Source organism: Zea mays, chromosome 1, assembly GCF_902167145.1.
Source record: "Zea mays cultivar B73 chromosome 1, Zm-B73-REFERENCE-NAM-5.0, whole genome shotgun sequence".
In the NCBI taxonomy this organism is placed as follows: Eukaryota; Viridiplantae; Streptophyta; class Magnoliopsida; order Poales; family Poaceae; genus Zea; species Zea mays.
Genome location: NC_050096.1, coordinates 39829916 through 39855384, shown reverse-complemented (window position 1 = coordinate 39855384; position 25469 = coordinate 39829916). Strand labels below are relative to the sequence as shown.

Below are 25469 nucleotides of genomic sequence, written 5' to 3'. Positions count from 1 at the left end.
TTTGCTTGGAAAAATGAAAATCTCGTGGAAAAATAGAGTTCCCAAACTAGCTCTAATAAAAGAATTTCCTGCGGAAAATCGGGGATCGGGTCGCCATTGCCATCTCTAGCCGAGCCTCTTCTATGTCCACCTGCACTAGCACCACCATTTCGGCCCGCCCATTCGTCTAACGGTAGCCTGCACCGAGGGCCGACGTGTTGCTGAACCGTCGAAGCGCCCCGCGTTTTGTCTGACGCCTCGCGGCTGTTTGTTCCTGCATCGACTCTTGGCTCTGGCGTTGCCGCGGCAACGCGGGAGGCCGACCAATCCCGCGGCCGCGTGGGGATTCGGCGACCGACCGGGCGGCTGCATGCTGCTCTGCGGACGGAGTGGGGAAAGAAGAACCCAGCCGACTAGCCGAGGCGCGTCGCGCAGGCGCATCGGATGCGCCGGGGCCTGAACCACGCACGCTGCACGTACGAACGGACACGGCTGCCTGCACGGGGGGCGTCCAGAGCAGCGATCTGCCGCCAAGGAGCCCACTGGTTCGAACCGACCGGAGCTAGGTTGCCCAATGCGCAGGACCACGACACGGTTAACAGGGGGGGGGGGGGGGGGGGGGGGGGGGGGGGGGGGGGGCACGAGATTCCAAGTCGTCAAATCAATCGTTAATCTCCTTCGCAAAAAAATAAAAATCAAGCCATAATCTCGCGGCCGAATCTTAATCCAAAGCCCCAAACGAATCTGGTCATCGACTAAGAGCATCTCCAACAATGCCTCAAACTAGTGCCTCAAATTGAAATATAGGGCTCTACACAGGAAAAACCACTCCAACAGTGCCTCAATTCAACAAATTTTGTCAAAAAACTATAGGTCACCCTCTCAAGTGCCTCAAATATACTACACCGTAGTGGGCTGCCCTATAATCTAGATTTGGGGCTTTACTGTTGGAGCGGAGTGCTTTATTGGTGCCCTAAATTCTATAAAATTTACTTATTTTTAAATTATAAGGCATTTTTATAGGTCACGTTGTTGGAGATGCTCTAAAGCAACAACAAAGATCGCTACGTTTAAAGGCCATATATACTAGACCTGGACTGGAGTATTTGGTCTACAGGCAATGAATGAAGAAATGATAACAAGTAAATCATGGCCTGCTTTTCCTTGAACCCCAATCCTAATCCGAGGACTTGCCGTTTTAGACGGTGATTAGACTGGAACGAAATGAGCAAAGCGACGCTAGTTGTGGGGCTGCGCCGAGAGACATGCGCACCTGCTAGCCTCTGTGGACACGGGGGGAACACAGAAGGGCCCCGCCTCCAGGCCCATCTGACTCAGCCCAGATTGGACGGCAAAAGCCGTCAGTCAAGAACGCAAAATGGCTATCTACTATTCTACTCCCTCCATTTTTCTTTCTTTTTTTTCTAAAAAAACAAAAATCTCTACTCTCTCCATGGGATTTGGGGGCGTGGGCGCATGACAAAAATCAACCACTGCATGATTACGCGCCGCTGCCTTGAAGAAGCAAGAGAATGGATCCAAATTGTACTTTGCCCCTTTCAATCTTTGCTTTCTTCCGGGGAAATCAGCGATTAGTAGGGTGGAATGCAGTCTTTTGCGGGACGATTTTCCTTGCATGGTTTCTCGAAAGAATCCAGCCGTACACTCTTGCATTGATTAAAACTCACATGGAGTCGGCCCGCCAAATCTTCTTTTGTGCTCATCTGGGAAATACTAATACGGTTACAATATACTCCGCTCGAACTCCAGGTTATGCATCTGATTTCGAATATTTATGGTCTGCTATTTCATTTTTAAACTAAATTGTAACAAATAAAAAAGTAGACAGAGCACCTAGTAATAACCCATAATTATTACAAACGGGCAAAGAAAGGCATATAGCCAATTCATCAGACAATTTTTAAGTACCATAAGAAGAATAAAAAAGGAGAACATCTTCGACAAACACAACTATGTTTCAGGTGAACTAGCTTGAGCATGTTCTAGCACCTCAAGGGAGAGCATCCTCCCAAAACCAAAACAATGTCTTCAGAAGAAAATGACATTCGAAGTGGCCACGGCAGTACCACCAGCTAAATCCGAAGCAAAACAAGTTGTTAGGATTTATGGGCTTGGCCCAAATAAGAAATTCTAATAAATCCCAGAAAAATCTCAAAAGCCAATACAAGTGGATGGCTAGGGAATTGGTGGAACCAATAGCACCATATTGCTAGTTCTAGTGGAGTAGAGCTAGCTTAAATATGGAAGCCACACTCACTCACCAAGTTATGGATGAGAGGAGAGAGTGTGGAGAGCACACGCGCGCGCTCGCTCGCTCGCCTGGCCGGGGCGGGGCGAAGGGCGCGGGCGCACGACATGCGCGTGAATGGTCCGCCGAAATTCGGCCCCTCGCCTTGCGGGGGCGCGGCTACCTTTTGCCGTTTGATTTTTTGGTTTCTTGGCTGTTACGCTTATCCTAACCGATCGCTATAAAATCTCAACTGATTGCGAGATTTTCGTGGGCGGATAAGCACGGGGTCGCGGACTCGGCCCTATAAAAGGAGCCCGGCAGCCAGCCTCCAGATCATCCCAGTTCGCTTTCGCCTCTCTTCATAGCTGAGCCGCCTTTTAGTTCCTTTCGCCCCGACCGCAGAGGTGCATCTGCGATCAGGAGAGCAGGTCTCCGGAACCCTTCGTCTTCTAGATCCTGCACCGGGAGAGGGCGAATAAGATTTTTGGGAAGCGTCTTCATGCGACTGCTCGTGATCTGCTGACCTCGTCGACCCTGCTGATTTCGCTACTTCGACATCGTCGACCCTGCTGATTCCGGCGCGTGCCATCTATCAGTAAGTCTAATCAGTACGCATCATCTGATTTGACTTGTTATTTTAGTTCTTCTGATTTGGTCATGATTTATATTCGGAATTTAAACTGGAATTTGTCTAATTATTCAACAATCCAAAAACCTTATTGTAGACAATTTCCTAGTTTTTCTATGGCTGCTTTTGCCGACGCGCTGAAGCCAGAAAAGTTTAATGGTATGCACTTTAAGAGATGGCAAGTCAAGGCCACGCTCTGGCTTACTGCTATGAATGTCTTCCATGTTAGTAAAGGCAGACCTGAGGGTCCACTGACTCCTGAACAGGAGAAAGAGTACGACCATGCCAATACTATGTTCACAGGAGCCGTTCTTAGCGCCCTTGTTGACCGTCTGGTTGATGCGAATATGCAGTACACAGACGGGAAAGAGTTGTGGGATGCACTTACTACTAAGTATGGTGCATCAGATGCTGGCAGTGACCTGTATATCATGGAGAGCTTTCATGATTATAAGATGGTTGATAATCGCTCTATTGTAGAGCAAGCTCATGAAATACAGTGTATAGCCAAGGAGCTCGACCACCTTAAGATAGTCCTTCCTGACCGATTTGTGGCTGGGTGCATTATTGCAAAGTTGCCTTCTACACGGAGGAACTTCGCCACAGCTCTGAAACATAAGAGACAGGAGATATCAGTTGAAAATCTGATAGCGTCTCTGGATGTTGAGGAGAAAGCTCGGGCTAAGGACACGGGATCTAAAGGAGGTGAGGGCAACTCCAGCGCCAACATGGTTCAAAGGAACCACAACAAGGGGAAAGGAAAGCCAAAATCTAACAAGCCCAATAAAACTACCAACTTCAAGAAGAAGAAGAACAAGGCTGAATTGACATGTTTCGCATGTGGCGAGGCGGGTCATTTTGCCAAGGATTGTCCCGATCGAGCGGATCGCCGTGGCAAAAAGGGCAATGTCAACACAGTGGTCGCTAGCAATGAGGAAGACAAAGGGTATGGTAATTTACCTTTCATCTTCTCAGTATTTCAATCACCTAGCTGGTGGCTTGATACTGGTGCTAATGTTCATGTGTGTTCTGACATTAACTTGTTCTCTTCTTATCAGGGCGCCCGGGATTCTTCCGTGCTAATCGGGAATGGGTCACATGCTTCTGTTCATGGCACTGGCACTGTGGATCTGAAGTTTACTTCGGGAAAGATCGTGTAGCTGAAGAACGTGCATCATGTCCCTTCTATACACAAGAATCTCGTTAGCGGAACCCTTCTATGTAGAGATGGGTTCAAGGTAGTTTTGGAGTCCAATAAATTAGTTGTGTCCAAGTCTGGACAATTTATTGGTAAAGGCTATGATTGCGGAGGCTTGTTCCGCTTTTCTTTGTTAGATTTCAATAATAAGTTTGTGAACCATATTTGTGCTAATGTTGATGATCTTGCGAGTATTTGGCATTCTCGTTTGTGTCATATTAATTTTGGCTCTATGTCTCGGCTTGCAACCATGAGTTTAATTCCGAATATCACCATAGTCAAAGGTTCTAAGTGCCATAGTTGTGTGCAGTCGAAGCAACCTCGAAAGCCTCATAAGGCTGCTGAGGAGAGACACCTGGCACCACTAGAACTCATACATTCTGATCTTTGTGAGATGAATGGTGTGTTGACAAAAGGTGGTAAGAGATACTTCATGACATTGATTGATGATGCGTCTAGATTTTGCTATGTATACTTGCTAAAAACTAAAGATGAGGCTTTAAACTACTTTAAAATCTATAAGGCTGAAGTTGAAAACCAACTAGAGAGAAAGATCAAACGTCTTAGATCAGATCGTGGTGGCGAGTTCTTTCCCAAAGTCTTTGATGATTTCTGTGCAGAACATGGCATTATTCATGAGAGGACTCCTCCCTATTCACCCGAGTCAAACGAGATTGCTGAAAGGAAAAACCGTACGTTGACTGACCTGGTGAATGCCATGTTAGACACTTGTGGTTTATCTAAGGCATGGTGGGGGGAGGCAGTCCTGACTTCATGTCATGTTCTGAATAGAATTCCTATGGGCAAAGAAGATAAAACCCCTTATGAGAAGTGGGTTGGGAGAAAACCATCACTTTCATACTTGCGCACTTGGGGTGCATGGCGAAAGTCAATGTACCAATTAATAAAAAGCGCAAGCTTGGTCCAAGGACAGTGGATTGTGTCTTTCTTGGATATGCTTCGTGTAGCATAGCTTATAGATTTTTAGTAGTTAAATCTGAAGTTCCTGATGTGTATGTTGATACTATTATGGAATCACGTGATGCTACTTTCTTTGAACATATATTTCCAATGAAAGACATTCATAGAAATTCTAGATACTCTTCTGAGATAACTCCTGAACATAGTACACCTATTGAGAGTTTTGAACAGCCACATGAAATTGTCCTAGAGGAGGATGACAATGATGCTCCTAAAAGGAGCAAGAGACAAAGGGTTGAAAAATCCTTTGGTGATGATTTCATTGTGTACCTTGTGGACGATACCCCTACTACCATTGCAGAAGCATTTGCATCTCCAGATGCAGATGATTGGAAAGAAGCAGTTCATAATGAGATGGACTCTATTCTTTCAAATGGTACGTGGGAAGTCACTGATCGACCCTATGGATGCAAACCTGTGGGTTGTAAGTGGGTGTTTAAAAAGAAGCTCAAGCCTGATGGTACAATTGAAAAGTACAAGGCTAGGCTTGTGGCTAAAGACTATACTCAGAAAGAAGGAGAAGACTTCTTTGATACTTACTCACCTGTTGCTAGAATGACCACTATTCGAGTACTACTTTCTTTGGCTGCCTCGTATGGTCTCCTTGTTCATCAGATGGATGTAAAGACAGCTTTTCTTAATGGAGAGCTGGACGAGGAAATCTATATGGAACAGCCTGATGGATTTGTAGTAAAGGGTCAAGAAAGCAAGGTGTGCAAGTTATTGAAATCTTTGTATGGTCTGAAGCAAGCACCAAAGCAGTGGCATGAGAAGTTTGACACGACTCTAACGTCTGCAGGCTTTGCCATTAATGAGGCAGACAGGTGTGTATATTATCGCTGTGGTGGGGGCGAAGGAGTTATGTTGTGCTTATATGTTGATGATATATTGATATTTGGCACAAACATTGATGTGATCAATGAAGTCAAGTCCTTTCTATCAAAGAGTTTTGATATGAAAGATCTGGGAGAAGCTGATGTGATTCTAAACATCAAGCTGATTAAGGCAGATGGTGGGATTACTCTCTCGCAATCTCACTATGTTGAAAAGGTTTTGAAGCGATTTGGCTTCTCTGAGTGCAAACCTTCTCCAACACCTTATGATCCCAGTGTGACACTGCGAAAGAACAAGAGAATTGGTTTAGACCAATTGAGATACTCTCAGATTGTCGGTTCACTCATGTGTCTTGCTGGTGCAACAAGGCCCGATATCTCGTTTGTTGTGAGCAAATTGAGTAGGTTCATGTCAAACCCCGGGACTGATCATTGGCATGCACTTGAGCGGGTTATGCGCTACCTGCAAGGTACAATGAGTTATGGAATTCACTATTCTGGTCAGCATGCAGTACTTGAAGGATATAGTGATTCGAACTAGATATCTGATGCAGACGAGCTTTATGCCACCAGTGGTTATGTCTTTACTATTGGTGGAGGTGCGGTATCATGGAGGTCATGCAAGCAGACCATTTTGATGAGGTCAACCATGGAAGCCGAGCTAGCTGCACTTGACACAGCAACCGTTGAGGCAGAATGGTTGCGTGAACTCTTGATGGACTTGCCGGTGGTTGAGAAACCAATACCAGCTATCCTTATGAACTGTGACAATCAGACAGTGATTGCTAAAGTGACGAGTTCTAAGGATAATGGAAAGTCATCAAGACATGTCAAAAGACGATTGAAGTCTGTCAGAAAGTTGAGAAACTCCGGAGTTATAAGTGTGACTTATATTTCAACAGATAAAAATCTGGCAGATCCTTTTACCAAGGGACTACCACGTAATGTGATAGAAATCGCATCGAGAGAGATGGGTATGAGACCCGAATAAAGTTGCCATGGTGGAAACCCAGTCTATGTGATCGGAGATCCCGTGAATTAGGTCCTGGGAAGAACAAGCCATTGGTGAACTGAGGAGAGTAACCTTTGACCCTCTCTAAGTAAAGATGCAATACTCTCAAATGTTGTAAGGCAGGTTGGCTTTGTGCCTTAATGTGTTCTGTTGGCTTGTATTAGCGAAGATGTTGTCCTGCAGAACATTCTTTGAAAGAACACACCTATATGAGTTAGACTGTCTAATGTCGCAGTCTATGAGATTTGGGTGATCTCTAGTAAACTCATGAAGAGACCTTGGAGTACGACGTATATGCTCCACCCGAGAAGGGGACTACTGGTAGCCAAGTACTGGTCATGACTTCAAGTGAAACTCATTCACGCAAAACTTGCAATTCAAGGCATAGTCCATTGTCCAAGTTGTGGGTTGGTGTAGCTTGGAGTTCTAGGCGGAAGTTCAACTTAACAGTCTCTGCTGAAAAACTAGTATATTAAACAGTAGTGAACAGTGGCGAAAACTGCAGATGTGCATTTGAGATCTGGTGGGGGATTGTTAGGATTTATGGGCTTGGCCCAAATAAGAAATTCTAATAAATCCCAGGAAAATCTCAAAAGCCCATACAAGTGGATGGCTAGGGAATTGGTGGAACCAATAGCACCATATTGCTAGTTCTAGTGGAGTAGAGCTAGCTTAAATATGGAAGCCACACTCACTCACCAAGTCATGGATGAGAGGAGAGAGTGTGGAGAGCACACGCGCGCGCTCGCTCGCCTGGCCTGGCCTGGCCTGGCCGGGGCGGGGCGGGGCGAAGGGCGCGGGGGCACGACATGCGCGTGAATGGTCCGCCGAAATCCGGCCCCTCGCCTTGCGGGGGCGCGGCTACCTTTTGCCGTTTGATTTTTTGGTTTCTTGGCTGTTACGCTTATCCTAACCGATCGCTATAAAATCTCAACTGATTGCGAGATTTTCGTGGGCGGATAAGCACGAGGGTCGCGGACTCGGCCCTATAAAAGGAGCCCGGCAGCCAGCCTCCAGATCATCCCAGTTCGCTTTCGCCTCTCTTCATAGCTGAGCCGCCTTTTAGTTCCCTTCGTCCCGACCGCAGAGGTGCATCTGCGATCAGGAGAGCAGGTCTCCGGAACCCTTCGTCTTCTAGATCCTGCACCGGGAGAGGGCGAATAAGGTTTTTGGGAAGCGTCTTCATGCGACTGCTCGTGATCTGTTGACTTCGTCGACCCTGCTGATTTCGCTACTTCGACATCGTCGACCCTGCTGATTCCGGCGCGTGCCATCTATCAGTAAGTCTAATCAGTACGCATCATCTGATTTGGCTTGTTATTTCAGTTCTTCTGATTTAGTCATGATTTATATTCAGAATTTAAACTGGAATTTGTCTAATTATTCAACACAAGTTACACAAGTTTTAGATCCTGTTATAAAGTACATGATCAAATGGATTGGTCCATCTTAACTAAAACAAAGTTTGTGTTAGGATTATTATCATCGAATAGTGAAATTGTCCCAAATCGAAGAATTTACGTTTCAGGTGAAACACTTTGATTGCTTCTTCGCTGATACCAGATCTTAGAAGCAAACTACTTTGGCTTCCAGCAGACTAATAAAGAACAAAACTTTCCTCTGCTGAATAAACCCCCTTGTGCCAGGATTTCATTCTTATGTATTCCCACATAAAATTTTTTCAACCAAACAGATTTAAAATATAGTTTACAGTAGTAGATTACAAATAATTAAAGTCAAACATAGTTTATATAACAAAATATTTAGATCTAAGATATGTATGAAACTAATGAAGAAAATATAAAATAGACAGAAACAGTTGCCAAATACTCCATTCATTAGTTTACGACGAGGAATAGCAACGCTTGGCTACAACAAAAGTCTAGCGTACAAAATAAGGAGCAACCAACGACAGGATTCACAAATGATTGAAAATGCTGACCAGAACCTTGGAAGCGATCACGGTGCAAACTGGCTGGAAATTATTTCCGCTGGACCACGGAAAAATAAAGCTAGCAAATGCACAACGGGATATAGATTCCAGTGAGAAAGAAGGCAGTCCAACTCAACCCACACCTGGCTGGGGGCTGCCCCGCTGAAGAAAACGGTGCAGGTCTCGGTCCATTCCCCCGTGCCCTCTCCAGCTCTCCCCTCTCACCTCTCACCCTTGTTATAAATACCGCTCGGATTCCTCACGCCCCCACACGGCCACACCTCTCCTCTCTCTCTCTCCCTCTGTCCAGCGCACTCTTTCTCCTCACTAGCTACCCACCTCAGCGAGCCAAGGCCGGCGAAGCGCATCCATCGGTCCATGGAGTTGTACGTGGACGAGAAGTGGAAGTTCTCCAAGAAGAGCCGGAACAACGGCAGCCGGCGCGTCCCGGGATCCGGCGGCGGGGACTCTCTGCTGAAGAGATCGTCGAGCATGAGGGACGTCGCGGCGATCGGCCGGCGCGGTACCGGCGGCGCCGGCGCCGCGGCGGCGGGCGGGTGCGCGCCGCAGCCGTCGTTCTCGAGCCGGTGCGCGGGCCTGGTGAAGGAGCAGCGGGCGCGCTTCTACATCATGCGCCGCTGCGTCACCATGCTCGTCTGCTGGAAGGACTGCTCGTAGCCACGGCTCCAGGGCCGGCCGGCGAAGAGGCTCGACCCCTCGCAGTTCCCCCCGCCCGTCCGCCCGCCCGCCAGGATCAGAGAGAGAGAGAGAGAGAGAGAGTCAGCCATGGGGCTGAAGCAAGCAAGCTGCAAGCCGGGGGGACACGGGGAAGAAGGCAGATTAGGTGATGTGTGTATAGATCAGTCATCAGTCTTGATTAGGAGTCCTCATCTTTCTTCTTCTTTTTTACCTCCCATTTCTGGGACGTTTTCTCGATTGCCGGTGCTCGATTAGGTAAAGAGTAGTAACTAGTACAGTACCTAGCGTTGCGAGGTAGATGCGTGTGGTATCGTGGACAGTTTTGGGAATCCCCTTCTTCAAGGGGAATGGGGATCTGGGTTCTTTACAGCTGCAGTGCTGCGAAGGAGCACCGCAGGCAGCTGAGATGAAATCTAGTGGATCTCTTCTGTTGTTAGTTGTACCACGACCACGGTAAAAAAAACAACAACAACGTCGTCATCGCCCGGCCATGTATAGCTAAAGAAACCAGACGCAACAGCCTGCTAAAGATGCATGTCACCTCGTATCCTGTTTATATATATTTTTTAATCTCTCTTTCTGTTCCGTTTCTCCTCGTCATCTTTCTCTCTGGGTGGCGTCCAACGAGGATGCTGATCGACAAAAGGGAGACATTGCTGGGTGCTGATTGACAGAGCACGAGAGGGAGACGAAAGTAAAGTGGAGTTTTGGGATCAGCGAGACGGGCGGTTTGGCGAAGGAGACTGGGAGTGGGAGATGAGAGCTGTGACTGTGAGCAGAGCAAATGCCTCCCGCTGAGGAAGAAGAGGGAGGAGCAGGCAGGCAGCCAGAGCCGGCGCAGTAAATGGGGATGGCAACCCCCCTTTTTTCCTTTGTCCTCACCCTTTTGGGACTGCCATTTCCGGCGTGGCCATCTGACGGCCTCCATTATTGCACTTGGTGCTCCTCCTCTCCCCTCGGCCCTCCCTCCCACACCACCACCACCACCCTTGGAGCTCTCTGCCCAGCAGCAAGACAACAAGCGCGCGGACCAGAGAGGCGCACATGAGAACAGAGCGAGAAAACTGCAGGGCTGTACGAGCGCCCTCCACGCTGATCTGAGCCCGAATCACTTTTTTTTTTAATTGGCGCGGTAATCAGACTGCGCCTTGACCCCCATTTGTTAATTGGAGGGCAGGCTTGGAGCGGTCCATCCGGGGGGGTGAATCGGAGCATCAAAGCACACGAGACGAGAACTGGCTGCTCGGCTTTGGCCGCAGGCGAGTTGGGTTGGGCCATCACCACCTCCCCTGTAAAAAGGCACGGCACGCCACGCCATCCCCTGCTGATCAACAGAGCACCCGTAAACAGGGCAGGCGAAATGATAGCGTGCCGGTGTCCCCACCCACCCTGCACGGCGGCGACGCCATTGGCCGAGCAGCCCTGCGAACCTCTGCTCTGCGTCTGCCGTTGCCTGCGCGCCCGTGTAGAGGTCGGGTGGATGTGGATCCATGCATGTTGTTGCAGCGCCATAGCCAGCCCGTGATCTAACGGGGCGGCGACGGATACACCTGAATCTGCTAGTAGCTGTGAGGTAGCGTCTTTTTCTTTTCTTTTCGCGGTGAGGCTGGCTATGGAATCCGAGTCCGGTAGCCTGGTGCTAACTTGTCAGAAATTCTCGCAAACTAAAATCTGGGCCGGAACCGACCAAAGTTTTAGTGGTTGCAGGGTTGTGGCGTGGCAGGAGACTTTTCCTGTATTTACAGCCAGGAGCCGACCGGAAACATGACAGTGACCTAACAGTGAGCATGTAGGCCCAAATCCGGGGCTCCCATGCAGCAAAGCAAATCCAGCAATCGGGTTTGGTGGGCGGGCTTGGGTCTTGGACTCTTGGCAGCAGCTGTCGAGTCGTGGCAGCCAGGCAGGCAGGCTCAAAGGTCCGTCCGGCACGCGCTCCACCTCCACCCTTCTTGGGGTGTCACGCACGCGGAGAGCTCGTTTCCTGAACGCAAAACTTCCCCACGCTGGAGGCCGGAGCCCTGCCTGATTTTTCCCAAGAGAAAAGGCCGAATCGTCTTGCGGACGTGCGCTTCTAGGCACGGCGCGGGTGCAGAGAGGACGGTCGGTCGAGAATCACGTACGGCGCGTCGCAAGAAAGCCAGGCACAAGGACCATACCAAAAGGGCTCAAGTGATTGAACCCATCTGCGCTGCCCCTCCTCCTCGTCTCGTGCCCGTGCCCGTACCCGGCCTACTAGTACTGGCTAAAGAGACAGTCCATGTGCCCTCGCCGAACACTGATGTGATGTGCATGCCCATCTCCCCGCTCGTGTCGTGCCAAAGGGTCGGGTCGGCTTGGCGTTACGGCTGGATGGTCCATCACGAGACGGCACGGCACGCAGAGCCCAGGTTATCCGACCAATTACAGCGCTGACAGTGTCATCTCGCGAGTTCGCAACGAGCGACACCGGGGGGGGGAGCACAGTGCCAATCAGCTCCTGACCACGCGCGGAATCCTCCCTTCGTCGGCCGTCGAACTCGCGCCTCGACCCCCCGCGCAACTTGCTGCGCATGCATGCAAACTCTCCTCCCACCGCTTTTATTACAGGGTTTTTGGCTGATGTATCGTGCCGTGTACTCGTGTCTGCTCTTTTGGGGCCGGCCCTACGGTTTTGCCCGCCGCTCGTGCTGCTCACTGGGAGCAAAGTGGCGCTGTTGTTCGTGGCCGCTCGCCGGCCGAACATTTGTGGGGGCAGGCGTATAAAGCTCGCTGGGCCTGCAGACACGTTTGAGCACGCATTTTTGGCTGATGCTTACAAGCACGAGCTGGTACGAAAACGGGCGGAATATTACTATACACTTGCTTTGTATGAGTATTCTTCTCGCGTGCACGCACGGTCCTCCTTGACCACACTTGTCGAACCTGTTTGGTCCATATTTTGAATGCCACATCGAAATATCGAAGGTTAACTAATTAAGGTAATATTAGTAGGTGTGTGGAAATGGCGCCCATTGCTTTCGCCTAACATGAACGGTTGCCCCGCGCGCCCGCCGCCCCTGGCGTCAGAATCTTTCTGACAGATAATTTTCTATAAGCAACAGCTCCAGCGCGCGCGCCCCCCCCCCCCCCCCCCCCCCCCCCCTAACTTCACGTATCCCACGTCCATTTGACCTCGTTATTAATGAGTAGTGGACTGGTGGTAATAATCTAAGCATGCTCTGACACTTATTCCGGGTTGTTTTGGAATTAGTAAAGTTCCTTTTGGGGAAGAGGCTTGTACTGTTAGCAACTTCCCATTAATTTTGCTTTCGGTCTTCAGCTCCACGTACGCCCCAGCCCCCAGTACTATACAAGGGTAGCTGTCGCAATGCGTGATAACCACTCTAGCAGGCTGGTGGCATGGCAACCAGGTCACCGAGGGCAGAATAGATAGCTCCTCTAGGCGCAGTAAGCAGTAACACTGACAAGACGACAAGGAAATAGCACGAGGGTGAATGTACCAAGATTATCAAGGCGTGCGTGTCTACGTACGTGCAGACCACAACGAAGGTTGTAGCACAGCAGCGATCAGGTCACAGAACGAACGAACGAACGCGGTCCATGCTCCTCCGGGGAAGCCCACGATCCACACGACGCAAAACCGAACAAGCCCTTAAGGCTTGTTCGGTTTTATGAGGATTGGAAGAAATTATAAGGATTATATGTCTCTCAATCCTCTTTAATCCTCATCAACCAAACAAGCCCTTACATCTTCACGTACCAAACAATACATTCATAATATCATATTTACATAGTAAAACATTTACATAGAAGAGATTTACGAGAAAACTATCAAAATGTAACCAACCACGTTTACACGCCGAAGGACGACTAGTTTTTCAAGTTCTACGTATCTACGATATCCAACTCATTAGATATACAACATCTAAGAGTGATAAAGTATCATCCATTGTTTGAAAAGCAGTTAAGGCCTCTTGATAAATACTTAAAAATGTTTTTTGAAATATATTCTATTGATTTTTGGGAGACTATCATTGTAGCCCATTTAATTAATGGATTTTAGTGTTTGATGATCAACATAACCATTTGAGCTAGTAAAATTTGTTGGTGTTTATGATTATAGTTCAAAGCATGCAGCGCGAACTTGGGACGAAAGGCAATATGATGATAGAAAAGATCAATACCACAAAGAAAGGCATTATTAGAAGGCTCATTAAAGACCTATGGAGATCTTTCAAGAATCCAAGACATGGAATGAAAGCAGCCCGAACAAAGAAACATGAAGAAACGAATAAAACAAGACTGTAGAGGTGCACCAGATGTTGCACCGCACAAGTGCAGCCTATGTACTAAAGAATGGAATGAACATTGAGTACACCGGACATGCACATGTGCACCAGATATGTGCACACGATACCACACCGGACAAAGACGCATGGTAAGAGCTATAACATGTACATGGGAGCTTACAACGCACTGGATATGTCAGGTGGCACATCGGATCCTGCACTGGATACGGTACTTAGAGGAGTTACAGATGAACCAAGTCGTGTTTACTTACTCTTCCATTTACATCAATCTACTTGTTGTACAATACTTGCTCAACTAGATTTGTGAGGATTATACTTAGTAGTAATTGTTGTTGTGTTGCTACCTCTTGCTAGTAGGTATCTTGCTTTGTTCAATACATATTATTGAAATCATATGATGCATTTGTAAGCTGTACCGCAAAGTAAGTGTAGTAGTTTTATAGTGTCATACCTAGGTACTCCATGATTTTAGATCTTCGGTGCCTAGCTGGATTTTTATAGCAACACATTGCACAATAGTAAGCAAGGTCACAAGGAGGTTAGAACTAGATGTGATCTACCTTTTAGGGCAGATACGATGGTAATGGCGAGTATAGGAAGGATGGATTAATAACGAATAATATGGCTAGGGTAAAGAGGTTCATCTACGAAGTAGGGGCGAAACAATTCTTCCCTAACAGAGCTGTCAAAAGATGTGTTAACGCAGAATTGGATCACACACACCAGCTAGGCCTACATCATCTAGGTCACCATGGACACAACGAGGATATTACATAGTGAAGAACAAAAGGATTTATGAGAAAACCATCAAAGAATAATCAATCGCGCTTACGTAACAAAGATTTTTAAGTAAACTAGCAAAGTAACCTTCAAAGCCAAAATTTAGGAGGGACCTTACCAGAGCAAGGATGTAGTCGGTTTATTTTAGGTCGATTGACAAGTCTAGAGCGTCATCTTTGGTCATTGGATCTATCGATAAAAAAACAATATGAATATTGAAAGGGCAAAAGAGAGGCGGTGGATTGGTTTTTTGTTCGGTCGGATGTTGCTTATCTCAATCGACCATGATCCACTCATATACAGAGAGGGTCGTGTTATCTAAATTTTGTACAACAAAAGTCGATTTAAAAACAAATCGGTTCGAACCATCTTTCACAGGTGCTAGCGTTGTGAACCGATATCAGTGAATTAGGCCAGACCATCCTACGGACATTTGAAGTGTGTCAACAAGCATTTAACCATTGCCCGGCAAGGAGGGAACGCAGCATGGACCGCCCGCCCGTCTCGTCTCCCGGACGAAACGTACCTAGAGGCCCGTGACCCCCCCCCCCCCCCCCCCCCCCCCCCCCCCCCCCCCCCCCCCCCCCCCCCCCCCCCCCCCCCCCCCCCCCCGTGTGCCGGATGGAACGTGCCACCCAATAGCTGCGCGCCCGTGCGGTGGTTTGTCCTTGCGCGGTGCTTGCGGGTTGCAGCGTGGAGCCACGATGAAGAGGTAGAAACACCGTTGCGCTCGCCACGACCGGCGAGGGATGTGCGTGCGGTCGAAGAAAAACTTGTCCATTCCATCATCGGCAGCAGAGTGCCGAGTGCGTGCATCAGTCAGATGCGACAAATGCACACGAGCTGGAGCGCGCACCGCGAAGTTTCTTTTCCTGGCATCCGATCGACGAAGCCTGCACTCTGATCCGAGAGACACCTCTTTTTTCTTCGACAGCCTCACTTGCTGGGAACGGGCGTTCCACGGTTCGCACTCAATTTCCACACCTGCTGTCTTGTCTCATCACCGACGACTCGCGCGCATTAAACTCGCCGGCACGGCCGGTTGCTTCCACCGCGCGCGCACTCCGCGATCCACACGAACCTGTACCTCGTGCTCGTGCCGGCCCGGCCCGGCGCCCGCTCGTGCATCGTGTTCGTGCACGCGCGTCTTGCGGCCCTGGCAACTTGCTACTCTACTGCATTCGGACGCTGCGCCCACGCGCACGGCACGGCTCGGCTCGGCTGGCCTCTGACCCCTCCAACATGTGCGGACACGTTGGGGGCGGCGCTGGAGCTGCCCGTGCGTCGAGAGTCGAGTCGAGACGAAGAGACCCCAGCCCCGCCGCCCCTCACGAGCGAGGCGCCGCCGACGGGCGTGCCGCGTGCGCGTGCGCATAGGAGTTGGTCTCCCACTCTCTCTCGCGTCCGCGCCGGTGCACCTGCCGCCGGCCGGAACAGAGCGTGCGCGCGCGCGCGCGCGGAAGCGGGACAGGAGCAGAGGATCTGTGCCGTGACGCTGACCGTTGACCTGACGCGTTCTAGCGCCCACAAAAAGTAGCCACACCGTCGTCATCCAGCCGTCGAGCGGCAGCAGAAAAGAAGGGGCACGCAGACAACCTCAACATCGCACGTGGGGGTGGCGGCCCCATGCGCTGCGCTTCCCCCACCAACCGGACCTGGATCAACCCCGGTGTGACGGATTTGACCGCGGGAGGGGTCCATCTGCGTCCGGGCCTGGCCTGTTGCCCGTGGGTTGCGGGTCACGTCGCCGAGCGGCCCGGCCCGCCACGTCGGCGCGTTAGGGTGGGGAGCCGGACCACGTGCGGCGGGACCCGCCCGCGGGCCGCGGCTGATCGGCTCGCGCGCTGACGCCCGGGCGCACCGTGCGGGGGAGACAGGGACGAGGGAGCGGCCGCCGTGGCTGGCACACAAGAGAGCCGAGCAGCTCACATGAACGGCGACAGGTTTCACACACATGGAATCCTGCTAGCTTTTCCATGATTCCTTTTTGGGGTGCTCGCCGGCTGGGGAAAAAAAAATCTGCTGGTGGGGTGCAGAGGAGATTTCAGGTGCCGGGGCTGGAGACGCGCCTGCGATACGCACGTACGTAGCACTGCCGGTTGGAACCATGCGCGCGTGTGAATGATGAGGATAGCGCTAGGAGCTCCGCGCGTGGTCACGAATTCATGATTCGCCCGACAAGCGGCTGCAAAGAGCTGGTGGTTTTGACTATTCTGACGACTGGCCACGCGCACACCCACGCACGCTGCTCTGCTCGCAGTCGCAGATGCTGCAGCCTGCACTGCAGATGGCTGACCTCAGAAGTCGTAGGTTCTATTGAAGGATTGTACCTGGAGTCGAGATTTCTGTATGCGTCCGGTGTGAATACAAGCATCGAACGTTATACGACAGTCCATAATGTCTCGACATTGCAGAAAGCTATACTATATATTATGCTTTAATAGGTCTTTTCCCTCTGTGACTAGGAGGAGCATCACACATGCAACAAAAGTTTAATAAAAACCTGCCACAATTTGTTCGTTCAAAATCCAACAGGTGGTATAAATAACCATCGACCACCTACAAACAAGAAAAGCACAGGCACAACACAATGGAGACGCGAAAGATTGACAAACAAATCAAGGTTCGCTTGCTGGTTCGCCGTCGCTGGTTTTTTGGCGTTTGTTTGAGGGCTCATCCTCAACGTCTTTGATCCCCTCGGGTTCTGAGGCTGTACTATCTGGCTCAGCACCGTTTCCTTCTTTCTGGCAGTCACCACCGTTCACAGCACCCTTGATAGCGTCAGGGCCCAACAGAGAGACATGTTTGCTCGTGATCTTCCGCCCTGCTCTGACCTTCGGACCCCAGTGCCGTTCGGGGTTTGGAAGGAATCGTTTAATCTTATTTGTCTGAGCCTTGCTGAGGGCAGCAACTGCTCTTGAAAAATTTGCCTATGAAAACACACACACAAAAATTATTAATTAATTAAACAATATATCGTTTGCAGCCTGCATAAGAAAAACATATAATGAACGTTGTAGGCCCCAATATATTATAGACAACATACTTCTAGCTTTGGCGATTTTGAAAGGATCACCGTGCCAGGTGAGTCACGTGGCTGTTCCTTAATAGGATGATTCTTCACCTGCGTTGAGGTTTGCAGTAAATTTTATACGGCAATTTAGAAGTTCATATCATATAGGGCAAGACATCAACAAATTCGTACTTGACACGGGATGCTGTTTTTGGCTTATGATAGATATAGGAACAACCCAAACTTACCCAGCACCGCATGATGTCCCAAATAACATCCCAAGGGGCATCAGATTTAATCCCAAGTGGGTTAACATGGGTGCTTGAGATCCGATACCCTGCATTTAGAACTGCAGACCGAAACATAACCAAAGATGGAGATGTGCACTTAACAGTGCCTGCTATGTTATGGAGACTGAAAAACAATGGAACGTCATGTAACTCCTGCATCAGAAGAATAACTCAAATGAAGTTGAGAGAAAGTATGCGAAGTACTTTGTGAATTGCAAACAGTTAGTCACTCTAAAAAAAGAATAGGTTGCCGAAAGACAAAAGTTAAGCTATATAGTCAAACTTTCTGCCAAATCCTCCCAAAACTTAGCTGCGATCATTCAATTTTTACCATGCAAAAGGGGAATGAAAAAAAGGTCCAGAAATGGTTTATTAGTTTCAATTGGGTAACCTATTGACTAGGTAACCAAATTCTTAAACTGAATGGCCTATACATCTAGATAGCCAATTATATAGCTTATACTGGTTTTGTCCTAAGTGTAGCTGCTCAACTATGACTAATTTTACAGAAAATACACTAATATCTACGATGTTTCAATAGTGCATTTATTTGAAGTTATACATTTTAATATATTTTTCTAACGGGGACATATCTGGTGCACATAGAAGACTGGTGCACATGGTGCACATATTAAATCATCACCACTCATTTTAGATCTAACGTCTCTAGTTGATTATTCAATTTACAAATAACACCTTCCACCACTACACACCACCACGTTGAAGGGTGTCCTTAGTAAAATGTACCAAACAACTAGAGACGTTAGATCTAAAATGAGTGATGATGATTTAATATGTGCATCATGTGCACCAATGTTCCATGTGCACCAGATATGTTGTCTTTTCTAACAATCGGTTCAAAACCCAAAGTTAAAAGTTTAAAAAACTCGGCCAGGAAGGGAAAGACCGCCCTCCCGGTATTAAATTAAGAAGAGACCAAAACATGGCCTCAACCGAGAAAATCCCCAAACATTGTCCCCCCATCACTAACGGGCCGTCAACCCCCACTCTGCAATGGCCCAGCCGGATGGTGGCGCGCAGGACGTAACCCGGGATCGGGTGGGGCACAGCAAGGGGATTTTTTAACCAAGCTCGAAATTCGGGGGGATCGAACTTGGGACCTGGAGCTGCTACTCGGAAGGCTTAACCATTATGCTAGAGGAGCCGAAGTGGACTATAATTTGAAATCCCCTACATTGTTTCTTTTACTTGAGCAGTAGATTAATAGGTCTTCAAAACATTGGTCTTGCTTTAAAACCTTCCAAGCATTATCTTTTAATTAAACTAACTACTAAAGCATAAAGAACTCTGGAGTTGGCAATACGAAATAATATTAGAAATTGGTAGGCCTCTAACAGCCATGAGAATAACAATTTGATACTCCTCGTGCATCAATACAAGGCATGAGTAGGGAAAGCCGAACTTAATTTCCATTCATCAATAAAATGAATGTTTAGTACTTTAGTGCATACAAAGTTGCATCATTAAATTTGTATTCAAAGTGCCTTTATGGTTATATTTGATTTTGTGGCAATTGACAAAAAATGCAATAGAAATTAAGGGTCAAAATCTACAACATCTTTCCTCTACCAATTGATGTGTGTGTTTAGGGGGTGGGGGTAGAGGTACCTCTGACATAGTATTTAGAACTGAAGTTATTTTATCATATGCAGGGTATCTATCCTTCATTGACTTAACACCTGTCAAAGTAGAAAGTACCCAGTCTTGGTCATGAATAGGAGCTGACCATATTGGTCCACCTACATTAAATTTCTTTCCACAGTCACTGCACTCCTGAGGAACAACAGGTCCAATAGCAGGTGCATGCTTCACACCATTATTCTTCTGCTTATATAGAAAGATAACCAAACAGAGAGTCCAGAGACTGTCAATATAAAACAGAGAGAATGGTGTATCAAAGAGTTAAATGCTAAAACATACCTTCTGAACAGTCCTTGCAAGACATTGAAGATGGAAAGAATCACAGCCAACACACTGATATATGTAAGAAAGTTTAAGAGGTGTATTCTTTATTTCACTTGCAGAACTGCACGTGGAATCCATATACAATGCCACATTAGAAAAAGGTACTTTAACCAAATATGGAACAAACTAGGAACTGGGGGTGGGGGGCTCACGTGAATACTCGAACAAAAACACGGATATAAAAATCCATGAAAACAGAGAGAACAGGCACAATATATCGCTTGTACCGATTAGCATGGCTCTGGTGTAAGAAAAGAAGGGTTAAAGGCATGAGAAACTAATGAATGAAGCATATGAAGCGCAGATAGAGGTGGTAATGGATCATGATCCAAATGTTCCTCACAATTTATTTGAGCCCTTAAATAATTTTAGTTCAAAAAAAGTGAATAGAAATAGAGCCCGATCCTTAAATTTTATAGTGTAAAATTTAGAGCCCATTACCACCCCTAAGAGCAGATTAACTTGATAAATCATTAACAAAATCCAAAAATGGAAGTAATTCATAGTCCTCAGTATATATATTGAAATTTGTAAATCACCTATGTACCTCAATACTGGCAAGGAGAATTCTCAAAGCCATTTCATGGCAATACTTGCCCTTGGTTGGGAATGAACCATACCTACAAAACATGGTTGATTATTACACTATAAATTGCTCAGATGAAACATTACTTGAACATGTAGTACTGACATACTTCGCGTAACAAACTTCTCCATTGGTACCACAAAGAACTGCCAAATCAGTGGCAGTGCACATCAATAGACCACCATCAGCAACAGCCTGTACAGCTGAGTCGAGAAATATAGATGGTGATCCATAAGGGTCAAGATCAACCTAAAAACAATGAGAAGAAAATATGGTGTAAAACCATATTAAATATATTTTTCAATGTTCATAGAAACATCCATTATCATTTAATGCAATTATTTCACAGCATATTTACATGTGACTTTTCAGTCCATTGACTTATACCAAGAACAAGATTCACCCTTGCATAATAAATACTAGAAACTTCAGATTTAGAGTCAGTAGCCAAAGACATGACCATATAAATGGTAACCCCCACACCCTGACACACATAAGTACATCATTCCAATAAAAAAACTAATGTATACAGCAACATTGAATCCATTGTGTTTTCATCTTAGAAAGAATAAGGGTAACAAAAAGTCAGATTTAGAAATATTTTTTTTTCTCTCGAATGCCTTACCACATCAAATTCTTTTGGATGCGTCAGCATGTGAATTCGAGCATCAACCAAGTAAGCTTCCACCTTACTAGTAGCGGAAGCACCATTGAACTTTATGTTTCGTTTGCAATCTTCAATAGAAGCTGAACAAATAAGAACCATGGTGAATTAGTGAAATCAAATGTGGAGGCGTCAATAGCTAGGAAAATAAGAAGCAAGTTTAGTAAACTGTAGCATTACCTTTATCATTGTCCAGAGCAACTACCTTTCCTAAGCCCTCAACTTCACGGGCATACCGGAGAGACCGCAACCCAGTAGCAGCCAAAGCCTGGCAAAAAAAATTAGCAGTGCAATCTACAAGCCTAGATTATGACAAGAAAACTAGATTTTTTTAAGGAAAAAAAAACTAGATCTCAGTTAACATTAATGTAGAAGTATACAGAAAGTGCATTTCCATTATGGATGAAATGTGGGAAAGATCTTCCCATCTATCCATCCTTCCAAATGATTTAAATCCATCTGTAACAAAGCCCATATATTCAATGTCCCTTTCAGATGGATATTGAAGTTGGCTATATGATACAGATAGGAGTATTTTTTATTATTATCTGACTATACCTTGACCCAAACTATCTGTTAGTATTTGTATCCAACACACCTGACAATATTTGTGTCCAAGTCTGAATCCAACAAAAAATAATTATCTGTATTCATATCCATATATATCTGTTCGTATTGATCCGTTTCATACCTAACTTCCATACTAGTCAGATGTCTGTGCATTGCTACGGTTTTTATATATCATTTGGTAGACTTTATTTTAATAAAACACGAAAATATGTGTTTTCTATTGGTTAGGTGAGTGAATGTAGAGCTAACGACTAATGTTCGAACCTTCACTTGTGCACAACTTTACCTTATTTTTGCATAAAATCATAATAGATAGTAGAGATTATTGAGCTATTTGACCATTTGAAATCTCTAATCATTCTAATGATTCATGGAACATTGTTTGCTTCCAAGTGAGTCGTGAAGACCAAACCAGCAGCCTCCAATCTCTAGTAGTATATAACACAAAATATAGCACAAGCAAGTCTGAGAATAGTGGCTAGGGGACAATGCTCTTCTCCGAACGGTCTAGGTTCGAGCCTCAGCACCTGCGGTATTTTTGTTTATTTTGCACAGGGGCAGAGCGAACATGCGGGAGGCGAGCGCGTTAAATATAGTAGAGATTGTTATGAGAAATCTCACACTCTCACCTCAAGAACAAGTGGTGGCTTAAGCTCTCTGGTTACTTTCCAAGAAGGTTCTGTTGCTTCTTTCGACAGATCATCAATTTGATCTTCAGCTTTATTCAGCTCCTTTTCACAAACAACATCCATTTCATCTTGCTGGCCAGTTGACGCATCCTCTCCATTTTGACTGGATGTTTCACTTTGTTTATTTTTTTTATGTGATGTATTCCTCTTGTCCACCAGCGCTTCATGTTCTTCCTTACGCTTGGCAACAAAGGTCCTTAAAACAGCAATGGACATGTCTCTGTTGTGAACCTAGTCAAAGCAGTAAACTTCAATTTTCAGAAATCTGTATGATGGTATAACTGGGATATTACCCCTAACTACTTTCATTCGAGAAAGAAATGTTTCATAGCTATGTATCTGTTAGGGAAAAAATCAGGGAGTTACATCACAATTTGAAACCGGTGTCTTCTTCAATGAAGCCATAATAATTACTCTAATGTGAAACCATTAGGCATAGATGGCGAGAGTATTTTGACCAATCGTTCAATGGACAGAATAGGGATACAACATTTGAGTCGGATGACTCTTTTGATGACACCAATAGACGTTTTGCGTGTAGGATCTAAGAATCTGAGGTTAGTGTTGTATGGTGCAAAAATGTTGGCCTACAAAAAGACACCATGTTCAATTATAAGTATTGCGAAAATATGTGTGTTGCATTGAATTTGTGGCCATAGAAGAAGAGTTCGAGTTCAAAACAATGATATATGTGATAGGCTACGGATAGCACCAATTGAAGAAAAGCTTGTCCAACACCAATTGAGATGACTTGGACAAATCCAAATAAGACCTCTATAGGTACCAATGAGTAGTGGAATCCTAAGGTGCGATAGTAATGGGAAGAGGCTGAAGAAAGCTGAAGTTGACATGGGAAGAGGCAGTACGATATTTGAAAGGATAAAATATTGCCAGATATTTAGCCTTAAATAGAAGCAAATGAAAAACAGCTATTCACGTGCCTGAACCTTGATTTGTGGCTTCTGGTGGGCTTCATCTCTAGCCTACCTTAGCTTGGGACTAAAAGGTTTTGTTGTTGTTGTTGTTGTTGTTGTAAAATCATTAGACTTCTTTTGCCAGGTGCATAATTCAATACCAGAATATTGCATGCAGAAGTTCAATCTACTGTTTTGAATTTGCAATATATCTAAGCAATTTGAAACTTACACTGTTCTCATACACCATGATAAGAAAATAGGTGTGGATAAATTCATTTAACTGCACAAACTGGTAGAATGAGGTAAACTTGGAGTGGACAACTTGATCACTAATTGATTTCCAAAGAAAATCAGTTGGCAGCAAGATAACAAGGCACATACAAAAATACAATTCGCTGTTTGGTCTCTGTGCAATAGACAGCTTAACCGCTACAGGTCTATGTGAAGTACTAGTAAATGCAAATGAATTGTGGCACAAAGCACGCTAATGGTAGAACTGGATAAACTTGAAGCCTATCCCATACCAATCAGGCAATCACCACCCAACACACTCAATCTGGAACCCTCAAGAATACCACAAAGCATGAGCTCTACAAGCGGTAAAGATAAATTATCAGCTGGAAGTCAACAAGTCACTACATTAAGTCGCTACAAGCAAATTTAAGGGTGCAGAGATAAGGAACCGATAGAACAACACCCTCATTTTTTAAAAAGGAAATAATACGAAAAATGGAAAATTTCCAGACCTGCACGGGATTAAAGAAGACGGAGTTCTTCTTGTGCAGGAGGATCTCTGCTTCTCCCTCCTTCTTGATATCGTAGTCCTTGAGCTTGTCCACCACTTCCGCCATGTCTCCAAATCCAAAACCTAACCCTAAACCCAAATAGCTCAAGTTAGGGTTCGGATGCTAAATTTTACATGGCATGGAGGAAAAAGAAGAGGCAGGCATACCGGAGGTGGTGGGTTGTAGTCAGCGCAGAGGGCCAGAAGAAAACCTGGCCGCTGGACGTAGGACGGCGGCGGTCGCCCTAAACCATAAACCCTAGTGCACGTTACGTGAACGGGAGAAGATGACTGTCTGTGATTGGTCCCTGGCCTCCTTGTGGGTTGTGGCAGCCCAGGCCTCCTCCCGTGCACCCAATGTGGCCTTGTTTGGTTAGGTGGTCCGTTGTGGACTGACTTGGACGACAGGCGCAGTCTGGACTGCAGATGAGTTGGGGCTTTAGACTGACGAAACGGTTGTTTTCAAAGCTTCTCTAATCTTCGACATACTCTTTATTTTTAACTCTTTATTTAACTATTTATTTGTCTATCTATAAATATTAAACTCTATATATAATGTCTCATTTCAACAGACTCTCTAATATGTAAGTTAGTTTAGATAGCGAGAGTTGCTAGTCAAATTTAGCTAGTGAAAGAGTTAATTTAGAGAGCCAGATAGCTTAACAAAGAGAGCTATTTATGCTATTAAGTAGATAAAAGTTAGTTTGACAAGATATTTAGCTAGTTTTTTGGAGATGCTCTAAAGGGGTGTTTGTGATAGTTTATAATATTAATTTAAATAGTTTTAAAAATATTTTTAATCTAAATAATAAACAAATGGTTTATCTAAATGTCTTCTAAAGGCTTACAACGTCAACTCTACGATTTTATGGAACACCTAATGACCCGATCCACCAACTCTACAAAATTTTCTGGAGCTATAGTTGTCCTAAATAGAGCCTAAAGCTCCCTAAAACCACGGTGATTGTCTCTAAGAAACATCCTAAATTTAGGGACGTATTTTTCTTTCTTATTTTGCTTAATGTTTTTTTATAAAAAATACAAATTAAACACGTAATCAATATACACATACCATTTTAGACTAATCAATATACACATACCATTTTAGACTGACATATATATATATATATATATATATATGGAGTTAAATTTAAAATATAGTAGAAATGTGGTGCATTGTGTATGGAGATGAAATTAGAGGTAATCGCTGAAGAAGCTGAGATTTAGATTGGTAGAATCTTTTATAGGATGGTGGAAAAGTGAGATTTAGGGCATCTTCAAGAAGAACCTTGGACGAGGTCCTATTTTGAAATGTAGGATTCTAACACAAAAATATGCTCCAACAAGGGACATATTTCATAAAAAATCATCAAATAATTATAGAACT

At 45.9% G+C, this 25469-nt stretch overlaps 2 protein-coding genes across 2 annotated transcripts; one reads left to right on the top strand and one right to left on the bottom strand.

The window, feature by feature from the left end:
- Positions 1 to 9119: 9119 nt before the first annotated feature.
- Positions 9120 to 9949, top strand: LOC100217060 (ROTUNDIFOLIA like 8). The gene has a single exon (NM_001143431.1). The coding sequence runs from the start codon at positions 9194 to 9196 to the stop codon at positions 9491 to 9493; it is 300 nt and encodes a 99-aa protein (NP_001136903.1). The 5' UTR covers positions 9120 to 9193; the 3' UTR covers positions 9494 to 9949.
- A 7044-nt stretch (positions 9950 to 16993) lies between these two features.
- On the bottom strand, positions 16994 to 24375 carry LOC100382564 (uncharacterized). Its single transcript, NM_001353444.1, has 13 exons — positions 24251 to 24375; positions 24045 to 24172; positions 22322 to 22612; positions 21303 to 21390; positions 21084 to 21205; positions 20568 to 20707; positions 20420 to 20492; positions 20025 to 20113; positions 19828 to 19933; positions 19516 to 19731; positions 17845 to 18039; positions 17630 to 17707; positions 16994 to 17513 (listed from the first exon to the last, which is right to left on the bottom strand). The coding sequence occupies exons 2-13, from the start codon at positions 24147 to 24149 to the stop codon at positions 17202 to 17204; spliced, it is 1815 nt and encodes a 604-aa protein (NP_001340373.1). The 5' UTR covers positions 24150 to 24172; positions 24251 to 24375; the 3' UTR covers positions 16994 to 17201.
- Positions 24376 to 25469: the final 1094 nt, after the last annotated feature.

Coding starts and splice junctions, on each gene's coding strand:
- LOC100217060 (NM_001143431.1), top strand. CDS start 9,194: ATGGAGTTGTACGTGGACGAGAAGTGGAAGTTCTCCAAGAAGAGCCGG.
- LOC100382564 (NM_001353444.1), bottom strand. CDS start 24,149: ATGGCGGAAGTGGTGGACAAGCTCAAGGACTACGATATCAAGAAGGAG. Junction 19,732..19,827: donor TTGCAAGGACTGTTCAGAAG/GTATGTTTTAGC, acceptor CTATATAAGCAG/AAGAATAATGGTGTGAAGCA. Junction 18,040..19,515: donor TTCTAAATACTATGTCAGAG/GTACCTCTACCC, acceptor CTTCTGATGCAG/GAGTTACATGACGTTCCATT.